Source organism: Rhinopithecus bieti, unplaced genomic scaffold (assembly GCF_001698545.2).
Source record: "Rhinopithecus bieti isolate Rb0 unplaced genomic scaffold, ASM169854v2 scaffold_425, whole genome shotgun sequence".
NCBI lineage: Eukaryota > Metazoa > Chordata > Mammalia > Primates > Cercopithecidae > Rhinopithecus > Rhinopithecus bieti.
In genome coordinates, this window is record NW_016803361.1 from 4,568,644 (window position 1) to 4,595,050 (window position 26,407).

General features: G+C 45.9%; 1 protein-coding gene across 25 annotated transcripts in view; it reads right to left on the reverse strand.

The window, feature by feature from the left end:
• SEC31B (SEC31 homolog B, COPII component) overlaps positions 1 to 21,741 on the reverse strand; it is a 36,278-nt gene extending 14,537 nt beyond the window's left edge. For 4 of the 25 annotated variants that reach the window (XR_001887152.1, XR_001887150.1, XM_017881027.1 and 1 more), the window contains exons 1-15: positions 21,346 to 21,739; positions 18,444 to 18,567; positions 17,664 to 17,787; positions 10,846 to 11,050; positions 10,537 to 10,632; positions 9,997 to 10,005; positions 9,445 to 9,588; positions 8,964 to 9,106; positions 7,560 to 7,659; positions 7,277 to 7,438; positions 6,596 to 6,730; positions 3,578 to 3,802; positions 900 to 974; positions 542 to 640; positions 85 to 184 (exon numbers count right to left, since the gene is read on the reverse strand). Coding sequence is in view for 23 of the 25 variants with exons in the window: in XM_017881027.1 (XP_017736516.1) it covers positions 85 to 184; positions 542 to 640; positions 900 to 974; positions 3,578 to 3,802; positions 6,596 to 6,730; positions 7,277 to 7,438; positions 7,560 to 7,659; positions 8,964 to 9,106; positions 9,445 to 9,588; positions 9,997 to 10,005; positions 10,537 to 10,632; positions 10,846 to 11,050; positions 17,664 to 17,787; positions 18,444 to 18,522 (1,696 nt within the window). In the remaining 2 variants the exon portion in view is untranslated. Of the gene's footprint in view, positions 1 to 84; positions 185 to 541; positions 641 to 899; positions 975 to 3,577; positions 3,803 to 6,595; positions 6,731 to 7,276; positions 7,439 to 7,559; positions 7,660 to 8,963; positions 9,107 to 9,444; positions 9,589 to 9,996; positions 10,006 to 10,536; positions 10,633 to 10,845; positions 11,051 to 17,663; positions 17,788 to 18,443; positions 18,568 to 20,894 lie in introns of those variants that run through there. The other 21 variants (XM_017881109.1, XM_017881095.1, XM_017881087.1 and 18 more) reach the window with 19 other exon arrangements.
• Positions 21,742 to 26,407: the final 4,666 nt, after the last annotated feature.

A 26,407-nucleotide genomic window follows, 5' to 3' on the forward strand; every position in this document is an offset into this window, starting at 1 on the left:
GGACAAGAAGGGACTCTCTCAAGTCCAAAACCTCCGGGCCCACCTAGTCCTAAGCAGAGACTCTCTCCCTCAGGGTCAGGGTACCTTTTGTGATGGGGATCTCCCAAGGGGTCATATTCTGAGGTACCAGCTCATCAAAGAAGGCTGAGGAAGCAGAGGCTTCCTCTGTGGTGTGTTTGGAGGCCTGTATGAGGAAGGACAGAGGTGACTACTTAGGGATGAACCCAGAAGACAGACAGAGAGCTGGCTTAGTAGCTCTGAGAGTTCTACTATTTGGTCATTAACGGGTAAAACTAAAAATATAGCCAGATAAGGTTTGGGAAAGGCCATAGTTCACGGTTAAGACACAGCTCTCCACTTCCAGCCCAAAAGCTTAGGGACTCTGTGTCTCACTCTGGTTCTAAGAGAGTGAGGAGTCTGAAGACTTGTACAAATGCTAAGCACTTACAGAGAGCAATGAAAAGGGCCAGGCAGGGAAAGACACTCAAAAGGCAGGTTTCCTGTGTTACCCTAGGTCAGGCTGACTGGGCTCCTACCACACCTGACTGCAGAAGGCCTGCTGTCTGTCACTGTTGAGGTCATTTCCTTTGGGCTGAGGACCCTCACCTAGCCCCACGTCACTCTTCAACCATATGGCCACCTGCATGGAGAGACCTATGAAAACTGCCCTTTCCAGTGAAAGATCAAATAAGCATTATCCTCTTTTCCTGCCACCATACCCCCAACCAGACTCTCTAAGATCCCTGATCTATTTTTTCTGAGAAAAAAACAAACTCCAGGATGTAAAATGCTCACATATGCAATAAGGCCAGGAAGAGGTATTCTGAGATGGTTTAGTCTGGCAACATTCTCTTCTTCTCTTCAACAAGTACATGTTTCTGATGTGAAAAGCAGCTTACCTTCTTCTGAAGCTCATCTTTACTGTATCCTAAAAGCTTTAGGAATTTCATTCTGGAGTCTTGCTCTAAGGTCACCTAAGAAACCATAGAACACAGAAAAGATTCCATTAAATGAATACAAATGACGCTCTTCCTACATGAAGCTGGGCATCTGTGCCAGTATACCTCCAAATACAGTTCTTTGTACTACTAGAAGTGCCCTCAGCAGTCCAATGCCATCTTCCCTTTTTCCCCCCGGATCTAACTTACTGATGGGCTATGGGCAGCGTTAACATAGCCCCCTGCCCCTTGCGCATGAGAATTTGACCTTTCATTGTCTTCCTAGCGCTATTACCCTGGTAGTCTGGTGAGAGTAAAATATCAGCTGTTCCTAGGCAATATGCCTGTTATTGGTAACTTGCATCTGGACTAGAACTATGTAATCTAGAAATAATTAATGTGGACAACATGCTATGCATTTCCCTGATTGCAGTGGCTCCTGTAACTGGACAGATTCCTTGCAGGGACTCTGGAAGCTATGCTTTTAGAATTGGTACAAGAGATATTGGCTCTTGTGGGCAAGAAGCTTCTAAGTCAGGGCAACTTACGTACCTGCCTGATGTATATTTTCACTCCTTGCACCTGAGCTGTCTCTCGGGGGCTGAAGAAGAGAACTCTGAATTACTGCATGACTGCTGAAAGGACTCCCACAGAAGACATCTGCCTGATGCTACCCTGCTGCAGTCCCCATCCCATATCCTTCCAAGGAGACTGCTGCCAAGTGTAGCCTGCAGTAGTCTTGTGAGTCTAAATATTTCTTTGAGAAGACCTCTGGTAGAAGTTGCACGGATAGGCCGGGCTCGGTGGCTCAAGCCTGTAATCCCAGCACTTTGGGAGGCCAAGACGGGCAGATCACGAAGTCAGGAGATCGACACCATCCTGGCTAACATGGTGAAACCCCGTCTCTACTAAAAAATACAAAAAACTAGCTGGGCGAGGTGGCGGGCGCCTGTGGTCCCAGCTACTCGGGAGGCTGAGGCAGGAGAATGGCGTAAACCCGGGAGGCGGAGCTTGCAGTGAACTGAGATCAGGCCACTGCACTCCAGCCCGGGCGACAGAGCAAGACTCCGACTCAAAAAAAAAAAAAAAAAAAAAGTTGCACGGATGAAGTAAACCAAGTCAGCTTCCCATTCAATGTCCCAAATACCAAGGAGCAAGCCTTTCTGAAGCCCCCGTAATCTTGGTTAGCTATCCCAGGCCCTTAATTTATTCCACACAGAACCATGATTTCTAACCATACCTTTCTTATAGTCTCTCTGGGCACCCTTCTCCTTCCATGCCCTTCCTTGGAAATGTTCACCACACCCAACCAGGAACCATCAGGATGGACAGCTCTTGGGTAGCTTTTAAACCAGAATGCGTGGCCAGGAGCAGTGGCTCACACCTATAATCCCAGCACTTTGGGAGGCTGAGGTGGGTGGATCACCTGAGTTAAGGAGTTCGAGACTACCTGGCCAACATGGTGAAACCCCGTCTCTACTAAAAATACAAAAATTAGCAGGGCATTGTGGCAGGTGCCTGTAATCCCAGCTATTTGGGAGGCTGAGGCAGGAGAATTGCTTGAACCCAGGAGGCAGAGGTTGCAGTAAGCCAAGATCGTACCATTGCACTCCAGCCTGAATGATAAGAGTGAAACTCTGTCTCAAAAAAACAAAAACAAAAACACCCAGAATGCCTTGTCTTATAGGTCCCTCTGTCCTATAGGTACCACTCTCTCCTTTGTTTAGCAGAATAAAGGCTGAACTCCTGACCACTCCCTCTCTTTCCCATCTCACCATTCCTGGAACTTATATCCTGCTTACGATAAAAGACTTATTCTTTTCTTCCCACATCATTCTCTAGCTTCACTATATAGTCAAGATCTTTCTCAAATACTCTTTCTCTTTCCTAACTTCCTGATGTCCACCTTCATACAGTTCTGCTATGCCTAAAGCTCAAATTTCAAGTCCCTCTCAGATGCCCTGGTACAAGCCCAATCCTTTTTGCTTTCTTCTATACAATTCCAAAAATTTGCACAATCATCCCACTGACTGACCAGTCAGTTACTTCCGTTTCTTCCTTCAGATCTCTCACTCGCTCATTTCCTTTGATAGGTATAGTGCTCTTCCTGGTGTCGTAGGAAACTTTAAATTAAATGAGAACTGGAACTGAACCCACACCTCCAGCGTAGAGTGGCACCTGAACCCTAGGACCCACTCCAGGGACTTGCCTTGGGTTACTTGAAACCAACTCAAAGCCTTCTTATGACAACATGTCCTTCTAACTAATCTTCCTTTTTCTTCTTTTTCTCTTTCTTCCCTTTTTTCTTCCTTCCCATTACCTTACCTGCCCTTTGGCATGATACCATGAAAGTCTTTGCCTTGGCTCTGATAAAGTACCTAGGACATCAGCAATAATAGCAACAAAGGAAAACATCTCGTGTATTCCCCATCTTTCCTAGCCACTTCCCAAATGGCCTTTGAGCCTCCGGTAAAGAGTGAAGGTTTTGTGTCCCAATGGTAGGTACAGTGTGAGGAAAAAACTAATGGGAGTTAAGGCCTCTGTAATCAGTGTGCTTGTGCCTCTCCTGCAGTTGACACAGGTTGGAGTTCCAGGCTTTGGGGAGACACTTCTGAGCAGCTAGTCTTCAGGCTTCCTACCTTCAGGAACTGCCACAGCATCTTCTCACTTTGCAGTAAAGCTTGCTGGCTCTTGTTCTGACAGTAATTCAGTAGATTTCCTGATCGCAGGGCCTCCTGCAGCTCAGTTGATCGCATCAGGAATTCAGATTCTGTGGTGACTTGACTGATGAAGACTAGGCGGGGGCAAGGCTGTGGCACCAGCCTTGTGCTGGGGAGGCCAAAAGTAACCAGCTTTCCTCCAAACTGGTGAGGAAAAGCAAGAAGGGTAAAGGTTATACCTTCAAGCCAGAAAGTAACACTAAGTCAGGTTCACAGAGAAGGCTATCTAATGGCTGACCCTAGGCTAGAAAATCAATAAAATAAGAGAGTTCCTGGCGGGGGTAGAATAGGATCAGTAATTTAATATTGAATGTGTCTCCCTACCAAAACCACTTCTGTACTCTTAGGACCACCTGCTTCAAACTTCACCACACAGTACTCACCTTCTGCTAACCTGTCCTGGTACCACCATTATCCCAGTCACCTGGGCTAAATACCTCAGCATTAGCAAAATCTTCATACCCCCTACACCCAAGCAACGACAAGGTCTTACCTCTTCTTGTTCACTGTCTTTCATGCAAGTGCCCTCCATCCTATTCCCAGTGCTAGTACACCCAGATTACTAAAAGCCTTCTGTTCTTTTCCCTCCTCTAATTAAGCCTTAGACTATCCCCTATTGCTTGTACCACCCTGCTGCTTCAGGAGCTTGTGTGGTTTCACAAGGCCACAGGAAAGAGCTTAAGCTCCCTTGCCTGCAGTGCACAAACCTCTGCAAAATCAGGGCCAGACCTATCTTTCCCAGCATCTCTCTCCCTGCTTGTTTATTACAATTGCTCCACATCCCTAAAATGCCTGATGCGTTCCTGCTTCTGTGCCTTTACCCACAACATCCCCACCTAGAGTATCCTTCTCACCAAATTATATGCCTTATATAAAGCATCTGGCACAAACAGGACCTAAACCATGTGGAGAACAATCCAGACTTGCCAGGCCATACCCCAGACAATACAATCAGAAACTCTGGGGGTGGGACTAGGCATCAGTAATTTTTGAATTATTCAAGTTATTCCAATGTGTATCCAAGGTTGACAACTTTTTTTTTTTTTGAGATGGAGTTTCGCTCTTGATGCCTAGGCTGGAGTGCAATGGTGCAATCTCGGCTCACCGCAACCTCCGCCTCCCGGATTCACTCGACTCTCCTGCCTCAGCCTCCCAAGCAGCTGGGATTATAGGCATGTGCCACCACGTCCGGCTACTTTTGTATTTTTAGTAGAGACGGGGTTTCTCCATGTTGGTCAGGCTGGTCTCAAACTCCCAACCTCAGGTGATCCACCCGCCTCAGCCTCCTAAAGTGCTGGGATTACAAGAGTAAGCCACGGCGCCTGGTCGATAACTTTTTTTTTTTTTTTAACTTTTACTTTGGGTTAAAAAAAAAATTTCAATCCAATGCAGTAAATGTGCATGTTTCTTACATGGTAAACTTGTGTCATGGGGGTTTGTTGTACAGATTATCTGGGGTTGTTAACTATTGCTTTACTCCCTAATTATTCACCATTTCTTTTCCCAATATCCACCTCCTAATGAACTCCCCCAGTCAGAATTCTTACTTACCTTGACTTCTGCAGCACAAAATCTACACCACAGATTAGTGCTAAGCAAAACCATTTTAACTTTTGATTTGTATAGTACTTGCTCGTTTTACAAAGTGTGTACATATATTCTTATTTGTGGTTCATGTTAATTTTCTGGGCAGGCATCACTAGCCCTGTTTTACCGATAAGAACAGTTAAGTCCTGAGAGGTTAAATGAATTGTTCAAGGTTACCTAGCTAATAAATGACAGAGCTATGATAAGAATTCAGGCCTCTTGACCTCAGAATTCTTTACCTCACCACTTCTTTTTCTTTTTAAGCTCACAGCCTATTGAATGTGTTAGTCTTGCCTCCCCAATAAAACTGTTGGCTTTGAAAACAAGAACTTCTACTTTTATACATCTGTTTTCAATTCAAACCTAATATTTAAACACTGTCCCAAGTGCTTCAGGGCCTTGCCATTCAAAGTGCTAGTCCTCAGACCAGCTGCAAGGGCATCAACTGGGAGCTTACTGAAAAATCACAATCTTGGGCCTTACTCCCGACTCAATGAACCAGTTTCTGAATTTTAATAAGATCCCCAAGTGATGTGGATGCACATTAAGAGTTTGTAAAGCACCGCTTTGGGGATATAAAAATCAGCAAGACATAGTCGCTATCCTTAAGGAGTCTATTACTTAGTAGGGTAATATACATATATGTATATAAATAACTTTAGTATAGTTAGGATGTATCATTACCAAAGTATAAGTCTGTGGGATTATAGAGAGAGGTTAATTTTGACTTGGGTTACAGACATGCATCAAGGAGGAGACAGTATTTAAGAGAGAGGCCTTGAAAGGCTGTGGTAGCATTCAATGGGCCCAGGAGAGAAGCTGAAGGTTAGGATACAAGCAGAGGCAGGAAGAGTTGAGGAGTTATTTACAAAACAGAAAGGAATCATATGTAACTGGAGCATAGAGAACATACGAGAATGAGATGGAAATGGAAAGGTAAGTGGAGCCCTGTGCACATTTAGCCTTGTCTATAAAGCAATGGGAGGCTCAAAGGTTTTGAACAGACAAATGACAGAATAAAATCTGTTTTTTCTTTCCTTCTTTGTAGTTCCTTACTACCAGTCCAGATATGTAAGGGTTAGAGAAAACTGAGATGGAATCTCAGGCTATTTCTCCACAGCCGAGAGTTCTAAGGCAGTCAACTCCTTTTAGACAGGACTGGCAGAAGATACAGAATAGGTGAAGTGAAGAGAGGGAAACTATAGTAACTTTCTCCTTGAGAGGTAAAGTGGGATCCATTCTGAGACAGAGGCAGTGGGAATACGTCTCCTACAAAACTTAGCTCCATGCTGGGCACATGGTAGGCTACACACACACACACACACACCCCTATACATCCATTACACTTACAGCAAATGAAACACCTGTTGGTCTTCTAATCCATTTGGGGGGTTTTTTCAGGGGAGGTATCAGTGATGCTTGTGTCACTTGCTCTGGCACCTGCAGTGGTGGGAGAGGCTGGCCTTTGCTGAAGGAAGAGGAGATCTGGGGGGAAAAGACACCTGCATCACCATCCTAAAGTGGCAGTTTAGTCAGGACCTCCACCTACAAACTCCATTTTGAGAGGAATCCTTGAGACACCCAATTTGACCTAGAAAGGTCAGACTCCCATATTCCAGAGGATGGGGAAGTGAGTGGGAGCGAGGGTGGGACTCCCATGCAAGTAGGCTCTTGGAAAGACTACTACATTCAAAGTCTACAATGGAGTGTGGCACAAAATGGATCTATAGGAGAGAGAAAGATAAAGAGTCATACTCTTGAAATAACTGTCCCAGCAAAGGGGTCCCACTGTCCCTGAAATATTACAGGGCCCACCCAATAACAAGAGTCAAGGTGAAGGCCTTCTTCACATTGTGGCAGAAAATGACATCCTTTCCGGAAGATGGGCACCAGAGCAAAGGTGCAGCCCTCCCAAACCCTGGGCCCTGTTCTCCCAATCTCCAATAGTCCCTACTTCTAAGGCCATATGTCTCTCTCCCACAAATAGAGACAGCCCCTTCCCTCCAGCATTTTCTCCCAAGCCCTTCAAACCTTGTCAGCCAGTCTCATGTGCTGGACTTCCCAGCTCCTACCCATCACAGAGTACAAACTGATCCAGCCGTCAAAGGAGGCAGCAGAGAACACTGAAGGGTCCCGAGGGCACCACTGCACTTCAAAGCACCAACTGCTCTGTGTTGGTAGCTTATATACCACCTAATATTAGGGAACACACACCATTAGGGACAGTCCATGACACCCAAAACACATGGCTGCAGCTGAGATTCTTCTACCCTCTCTCTCCCATCCCAGCATACCCACAGAAGGGCCAGCCTACCTCACTGCTCTCCAGGTTCCAGCACAAGATCTGGCTGTCCTTAGCACTAGTGAGCAGCAGTTCAGCATCAGCCTGGCTCCATGACACTGACAAGATCCCCCTAAAAAGGTAGGGAAAGAGGAACTAGCATTTGTTGAATGCCTACTATGGGTAGGGTGCCTTATATGTCTTTGATACATTTTATAGGGCATATCAGACCATCCATGCCCTATAACATGCATGGTCTGATATTATCTTACAAATTAAGAAAATGAGGTTTTGAAAAATTAAGTAACTTTCCAACAGTTACAGAGTCAGAACGCAAACCAAACCTCAGAGCCTGTGCACTATGCACTGCACTACTCTGCCTCTCTTAGATCACTGCAGGATGGCCTGCTTCTTTTCACTAATTAGAGAGTAGAGATTATGAACCAGTATGAATCACACAAATACTCATCCCTATGGGTGCTTTTAGCCCAGGAGGTAGTAAAGACCTAACCATCAAAAGTCCCCAAGGAGGCCAGGCACAGTGGCTCATGCCTGTAATCCCAACACTTTGGGAGGCTGAGGGGGGAGGATCACTTGAGCCCAGGAAATTGGGGTCACAGCAAGCCTTGATCACGCCACTGCACACCAGCCTGGGTGATAGAGCAAGAACTGGTCTAAAAAAATAAAAGTCCCCAAGGATATATAAAGGCAGCATGGTCCTTTGGTTAGAAAGCACAGATGGTGGGGCTGGGCGCGGTGGCTCACGCCTGTAATCCCAGCACTTCAGGAGGCCGAGGCGGCCGGATCACAAGGTCAGGAGTTCGAGACCACTGTGGCTAACAGAGTGAAACCCCGTCGCTAATAAAAATACAAAAAAAATTAGCCGGGTGTGGTGGCGGGTGCCTGTAGTCCCAGCTACTCGGGAGGCTGAGGCAGGAGAATGGCGTGAACCTGTGAGCGGAGGTTGCAGTTAGCTGAGATCACGCCACTGCACTCCAGCCTTGGGGACAGAGCAAGACTCTGTCTCAAAAAAAAAGAAAAGAAAAGAAAGAACAGATTGTGGAGTCCTGTTCACAGGATAGGAGTCAAGTTGTTTTTATGAAGAAATCCTGGAGGAGGAAAGCTCATCACCTAAGGAAATGACGTTAGCCTCATACCAGAGCCTGGAGACTAAACACTGGTTCCAGTATTTCTCATGACCCCATTTCCATCTTTGGAATTTAGATGGAATCTCAGCCTCCTCTCCATAACCTCAGGGCCTAAGGGCCTCCTCTTAGTTAGGGCTGGAGTTAGTATTGGGTGACTATATGTTCACCGGAATGCCTTTAAAGCCAGGAAGGATGTTTAGTAGCTAAAGTGAGGGATATATTGCCTCCTACCCAGGCCAGTTATGTCCACCATCCCCCCCAAGGATATGGATGACGTCTGAGATGCTACCTGCTGTGGCTCTCCAGCACCTTCAGGGGCGAGGAGGCAAAGCGCAAGTCCCACAGCTGAATCACGGGAAGACGATCATCCTCTGAGCACAGCACTAACTGGGTGGCTATGTCAGGATGCCAGGCCAGGCCTGAGCAGTGCATCTGCGAACAAAGCATATCCCAATGCGTGCTGTAACCTGACTCTTTTGCCCAGTTGAAATGGGACCACTCTGAGAGCAAGTTTTGTGTCTCTTTTGTGACTGGGAACACCACAGGCATCAGAGAGTGATGGGCAGGAATAAGTAAGGAATGGTAGAAGCTTCCAGATCAGTTCTGTTTAGCTTCCCTGCTTTCACTCTCAATAGGAAATGTGCTAAGTGGCTGACTCCACATGTCTGACAGCTGAAAGCACGACTCTGGCCTGGGGCAGAGCAGCTCTAACTGCTAGGCAGGAGAAAGAAGCCAGAGCCCAAGCCTGTGTTCTGGCCTCCACTACTCACCCTGTTGCTGTGATCACTGACTTTGATGATAGGTTCATTCTTCCTGAGATCCCACACAACTGCCTTGCCACTGGGGTGAGCAGAAGACAGAATGTGTTGGGCTTGCCGGTTCCAAGACAGTGCCTTGATGTCCTCTGGGGGCTGCTAAGGCAGGATGGGTCAGAAAGATGACAACTTGTCACCCCCTGGACAAAGTGACATCTGCTGTTCCACTGCTCCCAGCCACCCACAGCAAGTCCAAGAACAGACATGGGGCTACCCAAACTAAGACAGTGTTGGGAAGCTGGGAGTTCAATTTTCCAGGGAGGACCCTTTAGGGTATCAGTGTAGAAGCAGAAGGGATGGAAGGCACATCTAAGTTTTACTCCTACCCAAGGTTTTACTAAGAGGATAGAGTCAAGATTTTAAAAAACAGCCCTCTTGTCTAGGACAAAAAGAGCGGTAGAGAAGGAGGAAGATGAGGGAGAGAGGAAAACATAGATATCCAAGACCACCAGAGAGAGTGAGGCCGAGAGAAAAACCATAAGATGTTATCAAACTGAAACAACTTACCTCACGATACTGTAAGCACAAGACAGAGAAAAGGCCAGGAAGCAAAAAGATGGGTCCAGTTACAGATTGACAGACAGGCTCTCCAAGACACAAGACCAGATCCCCGACTGCATGGGAGAGCCACATACAGGGAGAATAAAGCTGACCCTCCCCATAAAAAGGACAATGGTATGTCTGGGGTCCTACTCTTGCTCCCTCTTTGCTGGGCCCAATGCCCTACCCAACTCTGCGAAAGCTGACAGCACTCCCATCCCTTCTTGTAGTGTCTTTTGCTCTCTCCACCTTTCACCTGCCTCCCAGAAACTCCTAGAACAAGTAATGAGCACAAATCAACCACCCCATATACACCCTCTACCCACCGGCCATCCTAGCTTTTAGCTGGCTGGTAGCATGTTAGTCTATGGAGCTTTATTGCCCTCCAGTGGTAAAGCTTGAAATCTCGTGCGCTCCAACTGGCTCCAGAACACAAGACTTTACCTAGGAAAATCAGCTGCACACTCTAAGCAGCAGCCAGGGTTGGGTGGTGGGGGTGCTGCTCACCTGTGACTTGGATCCCAGGGTCATTGGCACATTCAAGTTATTCAGATCCCAAATGAAGACTTCAGAATCACTGGCCCCTGAAGCCAGGAGGTTGCCCTGTATGAATAAAAGGTGTTTGGAGACACACCACCCTAGGAAGAAGTAGAGCAAGAAAGGAGGAAAGAAGCCCAAATTTGGGGCTATCAAAAGCCTCCCCTGAAACAGCCTGGAAAGGGATCAGAGTTACAGACCAGAGGCCACAAGTGAATGCTTCCACTCAGATCTGTTGCTCCCTGGCTTGGACATGTTTGACTAACTGAAATGTAGTACCTGTAGTACCTGGAAAGGATTAAAGTCGAGGGCTCTGACAGCCCCCGTGTGCTTCTGTTTCTGGGCAATCACAGGCTCCTTCCCCGAAGACAGGATGTGGGTCACATTGTATAGAATAAGCATGCCATTGTCCCCGCCGCCTGCAATAACCCCGGAGCTTTCCAGAAGCCCATTGCCAAAGCTCCCCCAGATCAGCTTGTGAAACCTATAAAGAGGAGGAACTGGCATCAGTACAAACTTAGGTTCATGTCAGTAAGCACAGGATGGGCATCTGTCAGCTTCTGCCATTATGCAGGCAGCCCCACCCCTAGCTGGAACTTGCCTGTCTCCTTCATTTCCCAGACAGAAGGGAGGTGTCCTCCACCCAGTCCTGCCCTTTCTCTGAAAAAATGTTTCATCTATGTTACACTAGAAGCCAGAAAGCCACTGCCTCTGAGTTGTGTGGAGGTATATATATATACATATATGTACACATATATATGTACATTTTTAAGTTAACATTGGGGTTATATAGGCCCTGTGATATATACTTCAAATAGATTACTTCACATAATCCTCACAACTCATATAGTCAGGTAATAATAGCAACCACTTACACTGATTGAATACTTCCTATGTATCAGATACTGTTTTAAGCACTTTAGATGTATTAGCTGACTGAATATTTAACCACCTCATGAAGTATTACTATTATTTCCATTTTCAATTGAGAAAACTGAAGCACAAAAAAGTTATAAAATTTCTGTACACAGAGCTAGTAATTTTATCCCCATTTTAGGATAAATGCTAGGAAGTAGCAGGGTCAAGGTTCAAAGTCAGGCCCATCTTATTCCAGAGCCTGAGCTCTTAACATCATAAAACACTGTCTCCTATTGAGAGAAAGATCCAAACTCTTCCGTAACTATTAGAAGCAGGCTCCCTAGACCAACAATTCACTCTCAAACTGGAAATGAGAAAAGACCCAACGGCCTCCCCACCCCATGCCTCTCCCATGTGGCTGGCCTACTGGAGTGGCAATGTGGCTGCAAAGGGCCAGCCCTGAAGACAGAGGCATGAAAGGATACACTCCCATTCAGGAAATACTTTTCTGGCTTTCTGAGGATGTTCTAACAAAATAATGCCAATGTCTTGCCCCAGAGAAAAAGATCCCTTTGGATCCCTGGACCCCTTCTAGAAAGTTTGGGTCCTCTGCAAAGCCCCTACGGAAGGCATGTGAAATCCCTGAAGCCTCATAGGTGGTCTGTCTCTCACTTCATAGCTGCTAGCTAGGGACATTTCCACAGCCCTTTGGAGAAGCCAGATATCAAGCCAAATGAGGTCACAAGATCTCCAACTGCAAAGAAATATTCCCTGAGAACAGTCAGCAAAGCAACTGAGTGGGTGACAGGCGGAACTTGTTAGGCCAGTCACTGGAGCAGAGCCAACTGGTCAGAAGCAAAGTGTGGAGCACCAGCTCAGACCAGGTCAGCATCTGAAGCAAAACAGCAGAGCCGACACAATGCTAGCTAAAAGGCTACTGCCAGAAAGGCTGTTTTCTAAGGTTGCAGTGATCTTAATATAGCAGAAGGATGTTTTTCCATATAGGTTCAAGAGACTGCCATGTCACCCAGGGACTGGAGCTCAGCAGGGGTAGAGGACATGTCAACTGAATAGCTAGAGAAGCCCACAGTAGGTCACACAGGAACCAGCAGAGGGTATGTCCAGTGAAAAACCCACATGGAGATACAGAGGGTGCAGCGACCTCAGCACGGTCAGAACACATGACATACAGAGCAGAGTAAAAGGCACCTGAGACCTCAAGGGGGAGTCACCAAAGGGTTGGAGAAGAGGGTAGTTACTTCAGAGTGGCAGTTACTTCAGTTTGTCACACACAGGGTGTGACAAAATGATTTTCTTTCTGTATGCATGTGGAAAGCACATTTCTGTGGTTAAACACCCCACTAGTGAGGGTAAAGTTGGCGCCTGAATAGGGTGTGATAGAGAGCAACCTGGGCGAATGGGCTTGACACCTAGGTGGAGTTACGTGAGGAAGGCGACTTGATGGTTCAGGGTGCTCAGGGAGTGTCTATCATCTCTACTCTGCAAATGAAAACGGAGCAAGAGATGGGTGGGTGTATACTATTCCGCAACTTTCTGGTAAGTTTGGATTTTTTAAAAACAAAAAGTTAAAAAACAAAACGGTGGTCTAGCTGGGCACAGTGGCTCACATCTATAATCCCAGCTACTCAGGAGGCTGGGGCAGGAGGATCACTTGTGCCCAGGAGATGGAAGCTAGCCTGGTCAATATAGCGAGACCCTATGTCTATTTTTTTAAAAAAAGAAAGAAATATCTGCTGTATAAATTGTTTCCATGATTTATTCATTCCTTCGGTTTTGATTCTTTCATTTTCTTATTAAGTTTCTTTAAAATAAAAAATCCCAGCTTCATGTTAGTGAACTAAAGCGAAAAGAGTTTGTCCACATTCAAGCCAAAATAACGTGGGAAACTCAAGCCTCCCTAGAAGTCAAACAGAGTGGTTAAGGCAGTACTCCAAGCTGGAGAATGAATGGAGCATTGGTTGTTTGAGAGGCAAGCTACTTCTCTGAATGCCTATTATACAGCAAACTACTACACATCTACTATGAATTCTCAATTTACAGTGTAAAAAAAAAGTTCAGAGAAGTTAGATAAAGTGTCCAAGAGGACAGCAAGTAGCAGAGCTGGGATATAAACTCAGGTCTCTCCAACAACTAACCCATGCTCTACAATCTTAATGCCTCTAGAAAGAAAGCAAGTCTTGAGAACAGGAAAACTGAGAGAAGTACACAAATGATTTTTTTTTCCTGCTTGACATTGTCCCTTACAGAAGGCCCTCAAAGAGAGGACACAGTGTTCCCCAAGTAGCTAGAATTGAGATAAAGGTAGAATGACAGAAGATAGATCCTCTACTTTCTCCATGTTACTTGACGATGGTTCTTCCAGAGGTTATGGGGGCCACTCCAGAGAGCTAGAAACTCAGTGTATAGAGAGGGTAAGGTACAGCAGACCACACACTGGCCTCTCACCTCATTTACCCACAGCAGCTATGTCCTCAGTCAATGATATAAAACAGTGTGATATTCTCCCAGAAAACTTTCTTTTTGAGTGAAGTTCATCTAACAAACCAAACACTGTTTGCTTCACTGCACATGCTAATCCATATTGATTCTGATTGCATCCAGAGGCATTTATCCATGCACTCTCTTCAGTCTATTTATAACTGAGGCTGTCCCATACCAGTGTTTCAGAACATTTTTCTTTCAGTCAAATATTTCTAGGTAGATAATATTTCTCTGATGCATCATAGATTGAGGATAAGGGGATCTTCAGGATCCAAATTTGGTTGAGGCATGGGTTTGGAGAAAAGGGCAGCCAGAGAATGGGGAAGATTTTGAAAGGTATATGTTTAGTTGATAACAAAGAGATACAGGAAGAGGTTTAAAAATGGAAAAAGGAGGAAGACTACTAGAAAATAAAAGGGAATAAGAGACTGAACATGAAACTTGAATTCAGATCTCAGCTAGTTTCTTAGAAGTCATCTTGTACAATCTCTTCTTTATACATAAGAGAAGGAACCTGAGATAACTGACTTGATTTGCCCAAGTCACACAGCTCTATTAGCATTACGGCCAATGCTACAGCCCCACACAACTGTGCCTTATGCCACACCATAGAGAAGAAGACACAGAAAAAAAGAGAGAGGAAGACACAAAGCAAAGGATGAGCGGCCCTCTATCTTCCCTGTTCATCCTGGTCAATAGTTTATGATACTGACTGTTGAGCATGTGACCTAACCTAGACTGGAACAGAATGAAGTGGGTGTCTTAGATCCTGGGGTGTCTAAGATGATTTCTTCAGAAAGGCCCCAGCAGGGCTGTGTCAAAGGTAATCCCTTTGGGATTTAGGTCTTTGGGAATGTGATTCAATCTTCCAACACAGTTATAGAGGTGGGAAAAGAAAGCAGAGATAAAATATTATCAATAGGGTTAACTGTACTATTTATTCTGGTTACTGGCCCCAAATCCTTACAGAGTGGAGCAGGAGTATGAGGTAAAGTTCATGACTCCCAAATTCAAACTAACAGCTTGAAAAACTCATAAGACACTAAGACTAACTGAAGACTAACTGTAACTGAAGTGCTGGATTTGAATGCTGTCTGGTAACCCAGAAGTTTCTTCTTCTTTTATTTTTTGAGGCAGGGTCTTGCTCTGTCGCCCAGGCTGGAGTGCAGTGGTACTCAGCTCACTGTAACCTCTGCCTCCCACATGCAAGCGATTCTGGTGCCTCAGCCTCCCGAGTAGCTGGGATTACAGGTGTGCGCCACCACGCCCAGCTGATTTTTGTATTTTTAGTAGAGAGGGGGTTTCACCATGTTGGCCAGGCTGGTCTTGAACTCCTGGCCTCAAGCAATCCGCCCATCTCAGCTTCCCAAAGTGCTGGGATTACAGGTGTGAGCCACCGCACCTGGCTGGTAACCCAAAAGTTTATAATATCACTCATTCGTATAACAAATATTTATTAAATACAAATATTTATTAAATATAATGCCAGGCACTGCTCTAAGTGCTGGAGATAGACCAATGAGTAAAACATTAAAATCTCGGCTGGGCATGGTGGTTCACGCCTGTAATCCCAGCACTTTGGGAGGCTGAGGTGGTTGGATCACCTGAGGTCAGGAGTTCAAGACCAGCCTGGCTAACATGGTGAAACCCCATCTCTACTAATAATACAAAAATTAGCTGGGCATGGTGGTGCGCACCTGTAATCCCAGGTACTCGGGAGGCTGAGGCAGGAGAATTGCTTGAACGCAGGAGGTGGAGGTTGCAGTGAGCCAAGATCGAGCCACTGCACTCCAGCCTGGGTGACAGAGTAAAACTCTGTCTCCAGAAAAAAACAAAACAAAACAAAAAACCATTAAAATCTCTGCCCACATGGATCTCAAAATTCAGTTTCTAAGATTATACTGCCTCTTTCTTAAGAACCCTTGACCCTAAGGAGCTACTACTATGCTGAAGCTGTTGCTTTGCTTGTTGAGGATTAGGACCCTTGCCTAGTGCCCCCTCACCCTTTTTCCTTTTCCTATTAGCTCTCTCAGGTTGAACCCCTTTTTTAAGCTCCAGCATATAAACATCTTGAATTAGCTCACCCCTTTGAGGGGCCCCTTCTGAAATGCTTGGTTAGGGCCTAAGAGTATCTAATCATCACCAGTAAATCCTCAAGTGCCTGCTCTTCAAAGGACACAGGTACTGGAAATACAAAGAGATGTTTAAAAAAAACCCTGCAAAATAAGAGATGCTGTCATAAAGTGATGCAGGAGCTCAAGAAAGGGCAAACAACAACTAACTTTTCCTTATGAGGTTAAACTACGAAAAGAAAGAGGGTACTTCTGTCTAAATATTTTAACTAATCTCTTAGCGGGACCAAGAAACGCACAAGTAGTTCATCAATCATCAGATGGAATGTTGCCTTCTACCCAGTAACTTCGAATATAAAAAAAATTAATAGAAATGACACTTTATTGATAGTATTAAAAAAAATTAGCCAGGTGTGGTGGCGCACACCTGCAGTCCCAGCTACTCAGGAGGCTGAGGCGGGAGATTCGCTTGAACCTGGGAGACAGAGGTTGCAGTGATCCGAGATTGCGCCACTGCACTCCAGACTGGGCAAGAAAGTGAGACTCCATCTCAAAAAATAAATAAATGAAAAATAGTAGAGCCAGCAGGCTCAGTGGCTCACACCTATAGTCCCAGCACTTTGGGAGGCTGAGCGGGCTGATCGCTTGGGCTCAGGAGTTCAAGACCAGCCTGGGCAACATGGCAAAACCCCATCTCTTCTAAAAATATAAAAAATTAGCTGGGTGTGGTGGCATATGCCTGCAGTCCCAGCTACTCAGGGTGCTGAGGCGGGAGGATTGCTTGAGCCCAGGAGGTGGAGGTTGCAGTGAGCCCTGATTGCGCCACTGCAATCCAGCCTGGGTGACAGAGTGAGATCCTGTTCCAAACAAAACAAAACAAAACAGTATAGTAATATATGTATACATTTATATTGAATATATACCTTGAGTATAATGAATATTCACATTTTTTCTGATGATATAAAAATTTGGAGGCCATCGCTTCAGACTGTAAGCCCCACCTTTATAAGATCTTTAGAAGAAGGGCAGAATAATGGAAAGAAGGTAGGCTTTGGACTCAAATAGGCCTTGACTTAAATCCTAGCTTCTCAGAGTTTCAGTTCCCTTCTATGTAAAATGGAAATATGGTACTTATCACTTATTATGAGGAATAAATACAATGTACAGAGCCCCTAGCACAGGGTCTGGCATGTATACATGTGCTCAATGAATGATAGTACCTAGCACTGGAAGCCTGCAAGAGCCATGAAATCCATGAGAACCAATCAGTGTCTAAAAGCAATGAGGAGAGGATCATTCGTTCTCTTCCTTGTTGGCAGAGAGGGTGATATTGTGTAAGTTGTTATCTTCACAAGAGCCAAGGGAGGAAGGACCCAATATCTCTGGGTTCAAAGACAGGCCAGGTACACGTGGGTCCAGGCTTGTCTGAGGCATCTCTATCACATGCATTCGGCCTGACACTGCTATTGCTGCTGACCAGAAAGGTGGGGGTGGTTGTTTTTTAAATCCTTTTGCAAAATAAGCCCAGAGTTAACTTCTCTCCAACCTGGCAAAGCTCGTTCTTCCCTCACTTGGCTCCTCAGGAGCCCTGAGAAACACACACTGCTCCCAGGATTCTTCATCAGTATCTTTGTCAGGATCTACCCTGCATGGGTCAGACAATACCTGCTGGAGGCAGAAAGGACTCCTTTGTGTTTCAAGTCCAGAGAAGGGTCCCTGAAATCAACCTCAAATATTTCCAATGTGCCATTTGTGCTGAAGGAGGAATCTAGCTGTTGGGCAGATGTTCCTAGGCACAAGAAAAGGCAGCGTATAAGCAACAATATATGCATGGATTTCAGGTATAAGAGGGTTAAGGAGTGAAGAGGAGAAGGAATAGAAGAGGGCTGGGTATACCCTTTCTCAAAGGTAACTCCACAAAAGCAAGAAAACATTGGCCAGACACGGTGGCTCACACCTGTAATCCCAGCACTTTGGGACACCGAGGTGGGCGGATCACAAGGTCAGGAGACTGAGACCATCCTGGCTAACACGGTGAAACTCTGTTTCTACTAAAAATACAAAAAAAATTAGCCGGGCGCGGTAGCGGGCACCTGTAGTCCCAGCAACTTGAGAGGCTGAGGCAGGAGAATGGCGTGAACCCAGGAGGTGGAGTTTGCAGTGAGCCAAGATCGCGCCACTGCACTCCAGCCTGGGTGACAGAGTGAGACTCTGTCTCAAAAAAAAAAAAAAGAAAAGAAAACATGATGTACCTAACCTTGAGCCATAGTCCTAGGCAGCCCTCAGGTACCCAAAACACCTAATATCCCATTGCTTATGCTGTGAGTCACCCTATCTTTCTATGATCTGAGAGCTTTCTCTGATGCAAAATAAATAATTCTAGATACTAAGTTTCCCCTCAACCTAGGTACTCCCAGTGAATCCTAATCCACAGTGTCACCATACCTGTGGCCAGATACAAAGGGTATTGGCTGGCTGGGCTCCATGCCTGGACAGCTGGCCGCTCAAGTTCCTTCAGCTTCATGGTCTATCCTGTAGGTGGCAGAAAACTGACATGGCCCTCAGCCCACTGAAAATAGAAACCAGCAAACTTAGCCAGATCCAGGGAGCATCTGTGGACAAGAGTTCTTGTTTGTCTTTCTACACCACAAGATAGGACATTTCAGGGCAACACAGAGTGACAAATACATGACCACTTGCAGATCTAAAGATAGTTCATTCACCCAATTACTGAAATATAATGCTTTAAACCTCAAAAGATACTCAACCACAATGGCTACCATAGGTCCAGTGGTGATAACCATCAAACCAGACAATCTCTCAGTGATTTTTGTCCATTTCCTTGGCTTTAAGTAGCATCCATATGCTGATGATCCCCAAATTTATATCACTATCACAAATCTCTCCTCCAAGCTCCAAGTTCTTACATGCAATTTCTTCTTCTTCTTTTTTTTTTTAGACAGAGTCTTGCTCTGTTGCCCAGGCTGGAGTGCAGTGCCACGATCTCAGGTCATTGCAACCTCTGCCTCCCGGGTTCAAGTGATTCTCCTGCCTCAGCCTCCCAAGTGGCTGGGATTACAGGCATGTGCCACTATGCCTGGCTAATTTTTGTATTTTTAGTAGAGACGTGGTTTTACCATGGTGGCCAGGCTGGTCTCGAACTTCTGACCTCAAGTGATCAGCCGCTTATATGCAATTTCTAATCAAATATTTCACTTGGATATAGTAGATACCTAATGGGGGCGGGGAACTCCCATTTTAGTCTATCTAAAATGGAATTCTCTATTCTACCATCTCTTCTGGGTTTTTTAATTTGTTTTTTCAGAAAGAAGCAAAGTCACAATCTCTTCTGTTCTTCCTCCAGTTTTCTTCATCTTGGTAAATGGTTCCGCTATCCACCCAATTGCTCAACCCAGAAGCCTGAAAATCCCTCTTGATCCCTCCTTCTCCCTCATTCTCTTCTAATCCATCATTTAGTCTCCCTGATTTTACCTCCAAAGTATATCTTAATCTGTCTACTTTTCTCTATTTTCGCTGCCAACAGCCTTTTTGATGATATCATCTCTCACCTGGAGTACTGCAACAGTCTCCCAACTAGCTATCTCCCTTTCTACTCAAGCCATTACACAATTTGTTCTTTACACAGCAGCAGGAGTGAACTTCTAAAATAAAACATAGGATTTTGGCATTCCATGCTTAAAATCTTTCAACAATTTCTATCACACACAGAATAAAATTCAAATTTCTTTGAGCCCTGCCCAAAGGCTCCAGCCTACCACTTCCACTTCATCTTTTGATACTTTTCTCCTTATTAATTGTGCTTGAGCCATACTAGCCTTTAATTTCCTGACATTTTCCTTCCTTAGAGCCTTTGCAAATGCTGTTCCGTATACTCTGAATGCTCTTCCCTTCACTTTCCACATGACTGGCTCCTTATCATATCTTTCTGGGCTCAGCTTCTCACTTCCCCAAATAAGTGAACTATCCAATCACAAAAAGTCTCAATTTTTTTCTTCCTAGCAATTTATAATGACATATTTATTTACATTGACATTGTCGGTCTCTTCCACTAATACACAAGCTCCACGAGACCTGGCACTGTGTCACTTTTGTTCACCATGTTGTAACTAGTTTCCAAACGAACATCTGGCACATGGTAAAAGATCGAATGTGGACATCCATTTTAACTCTGTGATTTCTGATCTAATTCCATTGTATATTCAAGGTCCTATCCCAACAGGCTAGCAAAGAGGTAGAAAGGATTTTTAAAAAATACACTGAACTTGAGGAGAAAGCTTGGGCCTACTGTGACCTGCTTGAGTAAGCTACAGTCAGATCAGTCTCACCTACAAAAACAGGAGATAGTATTACTAAATCTCTAACGTACTTTCCAGCGTGAAGAAAGTTTAAGCCTGCCCATTACGCCAAGATTTCCAAGGGACTTTTAAACACTTGTGGCTACTATCAGATATCCTGTGACCAGCTCAACACTCTAAGTCACCAGTGCCACCTGCTGGTCACAGCCATCTTAATGTTTCTGGGAAAAGATCCCCTAATAACAAAAATAGGAGCTGCGATAAGCAGCTGTGCATATCTCATTTAATTCTCTCAGTGGTCCTATTAGGTAAGTACTCAGATTACCCCATTTTCCAGAGACAACTGGCTAGGCCGGGATGTGAACCCCCATCAGCATCAAGAGCCCGTATTTCTAACCATTGTGCTAGTCGCAGCTAAACTCTAGAAAGTGTTTTAATCGCGGACAGTCTAGGAACTGGGAAAAATGGGCTCTTAGTTCATATTGTTCAGAGGCATCTATTCACAAAAAAGGGCCCCTACTGGGGTCAGATTGGCCATGGGGGCGTGAGGCGGAGATGACCAATGAAATGCTGGACAGACCTGCCGGCCAGGAGGGCACCAGCTACCCTTGGCAGCCCAGTCCTTAGGGAGGACGATCAGCACAGCTTCTTTCCCGCAGTAGCCGAAGAGCGGCGCGCCAGGGTCAGCAATGACAGGCCTTCCCGCCTAGCCCAAACGCAGCGACACCGGGCAGGCTCGGCCGGTCCAGGTCAGGACCAAGGCGGATGGGAAGGCGCGAGGCAGCGCTGAACAGCGAGACCCTCGTCAGGCTGGGGGCCCCCGTGCGGCAGGGACAATAGAGCCGGATCTAATTCAAAGGTAGGCGTAGTGGAGGCCCCCGGGGCCCGGACCCGCGGGCAGGGCTGGCGCGGGCCGGGAGTCTCCGCAGCAAGCGGGCTCCTCTCGGCGCTCTGCTGAGAAAGGAACAGTGCTCCGGGTCCCCAGCGCAATCTCTGCTCCCAGGGACCCCAGACCAGCAGGGCGAACCAACCTGTGCGTCGGACCCCGGGCAAGGGTCAACCGCGACGGTCGGAGCCGGTCCTCTGGCAGCGCTCTCGCGGGGAGCCGGGCGCTGTGGACGGCGGCTGCGGAGGGCCAAAAGCGGCGCGGACCCGGCAGGGTACCGCGCAAACACTCTCCGGGGGCGCCGAGCCCGAGACCCAGACAGACCCACGGAGAACGTTTACAAACAAGATTATAGGTTTTAACCGGACCTCCCTCTCCTACCCTGTGATTACGCAGTGGGTCAGATCTGGACCAGTAAGTTCTGGTCTATTCAGTTTGAGCCAGGCTCCAGGGCCAGTCTCTGAAAACGGAAAATACTCACTCATTATCTATGTATTGAAGGGGGACAAGACCCGACCCTAGCCCCAGGAGCCCTCAGTGGAATCCCATTTAGTTGAAAACGTAAAAAGCAATCGAGGCTGTAAATGGCAGTGGGTGTTGCACTGCAACCCAGCAGAAACTGGCCCAAAAATTTGGTTGAATTAAGGGCTGTGAGTGGAGGGTGAGACTACAGGGCCAGGGGCTTCCTGAAATATTTCAGGAACATAGGAGGGGTGTTATCCTCTGGAGCTGCAAGAACACAGGTGATACTCCAGCAAGGAGGAAGACGCCAAACCGGCTAATAGGCACCCTGGAATTTTCCATACCGTGAATGCAGGCGGGGATTGGATGCGGATTGTGGTGTTCCAATTCAATTCTGCAGATCAGAGTTACTGAAAATTACAGGGAGGGATGCAATAAGATAAAGATTATGTTTTGAGGCTAGCAATATGGAACCCCTTAGAGAGAGCAGAGCTGGAGGCAGGGACTCAAATTAGGAAACTAATAGAACAATCCACGTACTAGGTGATGAAAGCCTGGATTAACATAGTAGTGATGATTGTAAAGGAAAGCTGGACAGGCTTTCCTGGCTGATAAAGTCTTTAGAGCCTGGGAGACTACAAAAACTATGGCGGTCTTTTAATAGAGCTAGAGAACTTCAGGTGACGAGGGGGCCGTGAAAAGATCTTTTAAATTTTTTAAAAATTTTTATTTATTTATTTATTTGAGACAGATTATCACTCTATAGCCCTGGCTGGAGTGCAGTGGCACGATCTCGGCTCACTCCAACCTCCGCCTCCCAGGTTCAAGTGATTCTCCTACCTCAGACTCCCGAGTAGCTGGGACTACAGGCGCACACCATAACGCCTGGCTAATTTTTTGTATTTTTAGTAGAGACGGGGTTTCACCGTGTTAGCCAGGATGGTCTCGATCTCCTGACCTTGTGATACACCCACCTCGGCCTCCCCAAGTGCTGGGATTACAGGCGTGAACCACCACACCCAGCCAATCATGTATTTCTTATGTTGAAGAAATTGTGCCGCTTCCAAATAAAAATGTTCTCACACCTGTAATCCCAGCACTTTGGGAGGCCAAGGTGGGCATATCACCTAAGGTCAGGAGTTTGAGACCAGTCTGGTCAACATGGTGAAACTCCGTCGCTACCAAAAATATAAAAATTAGCCAGGCATGGTGGTGCTCGCCTGTAGTCCCAGCTACTTGGGAGGCTGAGGCATGAGAATAGCTTGAACCCGGGAGGCAGAGTTTGCAGTGAGCTGAGATCGTGCCACTGTGCCTCAACCTGGGTGACAGAGACTCCATCTCCAAAAAAAAAAGTTCTGTAAGCAGCTTTAGATCTTAGAAACTTCTGCTTAATGCATGAATTATCTGCATTCCTGCTCGATACACCTCCAAAGATTGGGGCCAGTTATCACGATGGGGCCCAACTCGTGACACAACTCCAGTTCCCTTTCATGTGGATTTGGCAATTTTGAAGTCAGACACAAGGTAATTCAGTACATTATCTGTGCCTAGCCCATGCTTCCTACCAAGTACTCAAGTATTTCCTGAACTTCTTAGCTGGCACAACAGGGAATGAAGCCCGAAGAAAAGTAAACAGGGTTGAAAACTAAACCTAAGAGGAGGAGGCAGAAGAGTTGCTGATGGAATACTCCTGAAGAAATTTGAACCAGAAGCTTAAGCTTTAGGAGTATTCCTACTTCAAAATTGCCAAATCCACATGAAAGGGAACTGGAGTTGTGTCACGAGTTGGGCCCCATCGTGATAACTGGCCCCAATCTTTGGAGGTGTATCGAGCAGGAATGCAGATAATTCATGCATTAAGCAGAAGTTTCTAAGATCTAAAGCTGCTTACAGAACTTTTTTTTTGGAGATGGAGTCTCTGTCACCCAGGTTGAGGCACAGTGGCACGATCTCAGCTCACTGCAAACTCTGCCTCCCGGGTTCAAGCTATTCTCATGCCTCAGCCTCCCAAGTAGCTGGGACTACAGGCGAGCACCACCATGCCTGGCTAATTTTATATTTTTGGTAGCGACGGAGTTTCACCATGTTGACCAGACTGGTCTCAAACTCCTGACCTTAGGTGATATGCCCACCTTGGTCTCCCAAAGTGCTGGGACATGATTAAACAAAATTAAAAGTGCACTTTCTCAACTCACACCTCTTAAGAATTCTTGCTGGGAGCGGTGGCTCATGCCTGTAATCCTAACACTTTGGGAGGCTGAGGTGGGCAGATCACCTGAGGTCAGGAGTTCAAGACCAGCCTGGCCAATATGGTCAAACTACGTCGCTACCAAAAAATACAAAAAAAAATTAGCTGGGCATGGTGGCGTGCACCTGTAATCCCAGCTATTTGGGAGGCTGAGGCACAAGAATCACTTGAACCTGGGAGGCAGAGGTTGCAGTGAGCTAAGATCATGCCACTGCACTCCAGCCTGGGTGATAGAGTGAGACCATGTCTCAAAAAAAAAAAAAAAAATTATTTTTAGCTTGGCATAGTGGTCCACACCCATAATCCCAACACTTTGGGAGGCCAAGGCAGGTGGATTGCTTGAGCCCAGAAGTTTAAGACCAGCCTGGGCAACATGGTGAAACCCTGTCTCTACAAAAAAATACAAAAATTAGCCAAGTGTGGTGGTGCATGCCTGTGGTCCCAGCTGCTTGGGAGGCTACAATGAGAGGACCGCTTGGGCCTGGGAGGTAGAGGCTGCAGTGAGCTGTGATCACACCACTACACTGCAGCCTGGGCAACAGAGTGAGACCCTGTCTCAATAGTAATAATGATAAAGAATTATTTTTGCTTTGTATTATAACTGCTGGTCTCCTATGTAATATTTGAAGGCGATTACTTTGTCTTGCTCAGTTTTATATCTCCAGGGCTTATCAGTGTTTGATATATATTAGACACACAGGTGTTTGTTAAGGAAATGATTATCAAATGCTATAGAGAATGGAGACACATACAAAGCCAGTGGGGACCTTTAAAGAATAGCATTCCACAAGTATCCACTCCCTGACCTCACAAAAGGTCTCTCACTGCCTGCACAGCTAGGACTCCACATCTAATTTGAATGAACTTGCTTCTTTTGGTCACATTAAATGCATGCTTTTTTATGGGACAGGTTTTCTGGCATATACTGTAACTTAAGAAAATGTCCCCAAAGGAATACGGGTTGGTTCACTTAAAAATGGACGCATGAGGGCTGGGTACAGAGATTCCTGCCTGTATTCCCAGTGCTTTAGGAAGGTGAGGCAGGAGGACTGCTTGAGGCCAGGAGTTTGAGCCAGCCTGGGCAACATAGCAAAATCCCATCTCAACAAAAAATAAGAAACTTAGGAGTCATACGTACCAGTAATCCTAGCTACTAGGGAGGCTGAGCAAGGAGGATCCCTTAAGCCCAGGGGTTTGAGGTTACAGGGAGCTATGATTGTGCTACTGCACTTCAACCTGGGGAATGGAAGAAGATCCTATCTCTAAATAACACAAAAAACAGATGAATGAGATAGACTCTGAAAAACACAGTTTTTCTCTAAGGCTGTTATAGGAGTATGGATGAGTCATTAAAAGTAATCAAAGCTGTGAACATGTTCAGTAGTAACTTACTGACTGTCCTCTAATTCATAAACACAGGTAATGTCAACTTATTAAGAAGCTATGATTCTGAAGCTGCTTTGGAATAAGGAATATTCTTCTTAAAACGGAAATAAGATCAGAGGCAGTCACAGCCTTAGGCAGACAGGACAAAAACACTTATCAGTCCTGTAATACACTTGAAACATGTGAGAGCACAATTTTTTCCAACTAACCACTATTATTAAGATTTTTTTTTTTAACTGGCTCTGCCGCCCAGGTTGGAGTGCAGTGGCACCATCTCACCACAACCTCCACCTCCTGGGTTCAAGCGATTCTCCTGCCTCAGCCTCTGGAGTAGCTGGGATTACAAGCATGCACCACCAAGCTCAGCTAGTGTTTTGTATTCTTAGTAGAGATGGGGTTTTGCTATGTTAGTCAGGCTGGTCTTCAACTCCTGGCCTCAAGTGTTTCACCCGCCTCGGCCTCCCAAAGTGCTGGGATTACAGGCTGAGCCACCACGCCATGCCAAGGTTTTTTTCGAGACAGGGTCTTGCTCTGTTGCCCAGGCTGGAGCAGTGTTGCAAATATGGCTCACTGCACCCTCCTGGGCTCAAATGATCCTCCTACCTCATCCTCCTGCACAGCTGGGACCACAGGCACACACTGCTGTGCCCAGCGAATTTTTTGAAAATTTTTTTTTGCAGAGATGGGGTCTCGTCATGTTGCCCAGGCTAATCTCAAAGTCCTGAGCTTCAAGCAATCCTTCCGCCTCAGCCTCCCAAAGTGTTGGGATAATAGGCATGAGCTACCAGACCTAGACTAGAAAGGTTTTTTATGGGAAATAAATCTTGTTTCAACTTGGGAAGTTAGGAACATTTCTTCCTTGACCCTATAAATGGGAAAAGGAGCGAACCTTAACACCTCCACATGGCTAAAACCCTTAAGTACCTTCACAACCCAAGTGAAATTAACAAATTAATATTTTGTGCCTAAGCCCCCATCCACCCCACCCTCCTATCCTTTAAATTTCAGAATAAGAAAACAGGGAAGAGGGCAGACATCAAGCAGAAAAAAAGGGAAAAGGATGAGGTTCCTCAGGGCAGTGACTATTCCTGGGAAAATGAGGCACAAATAC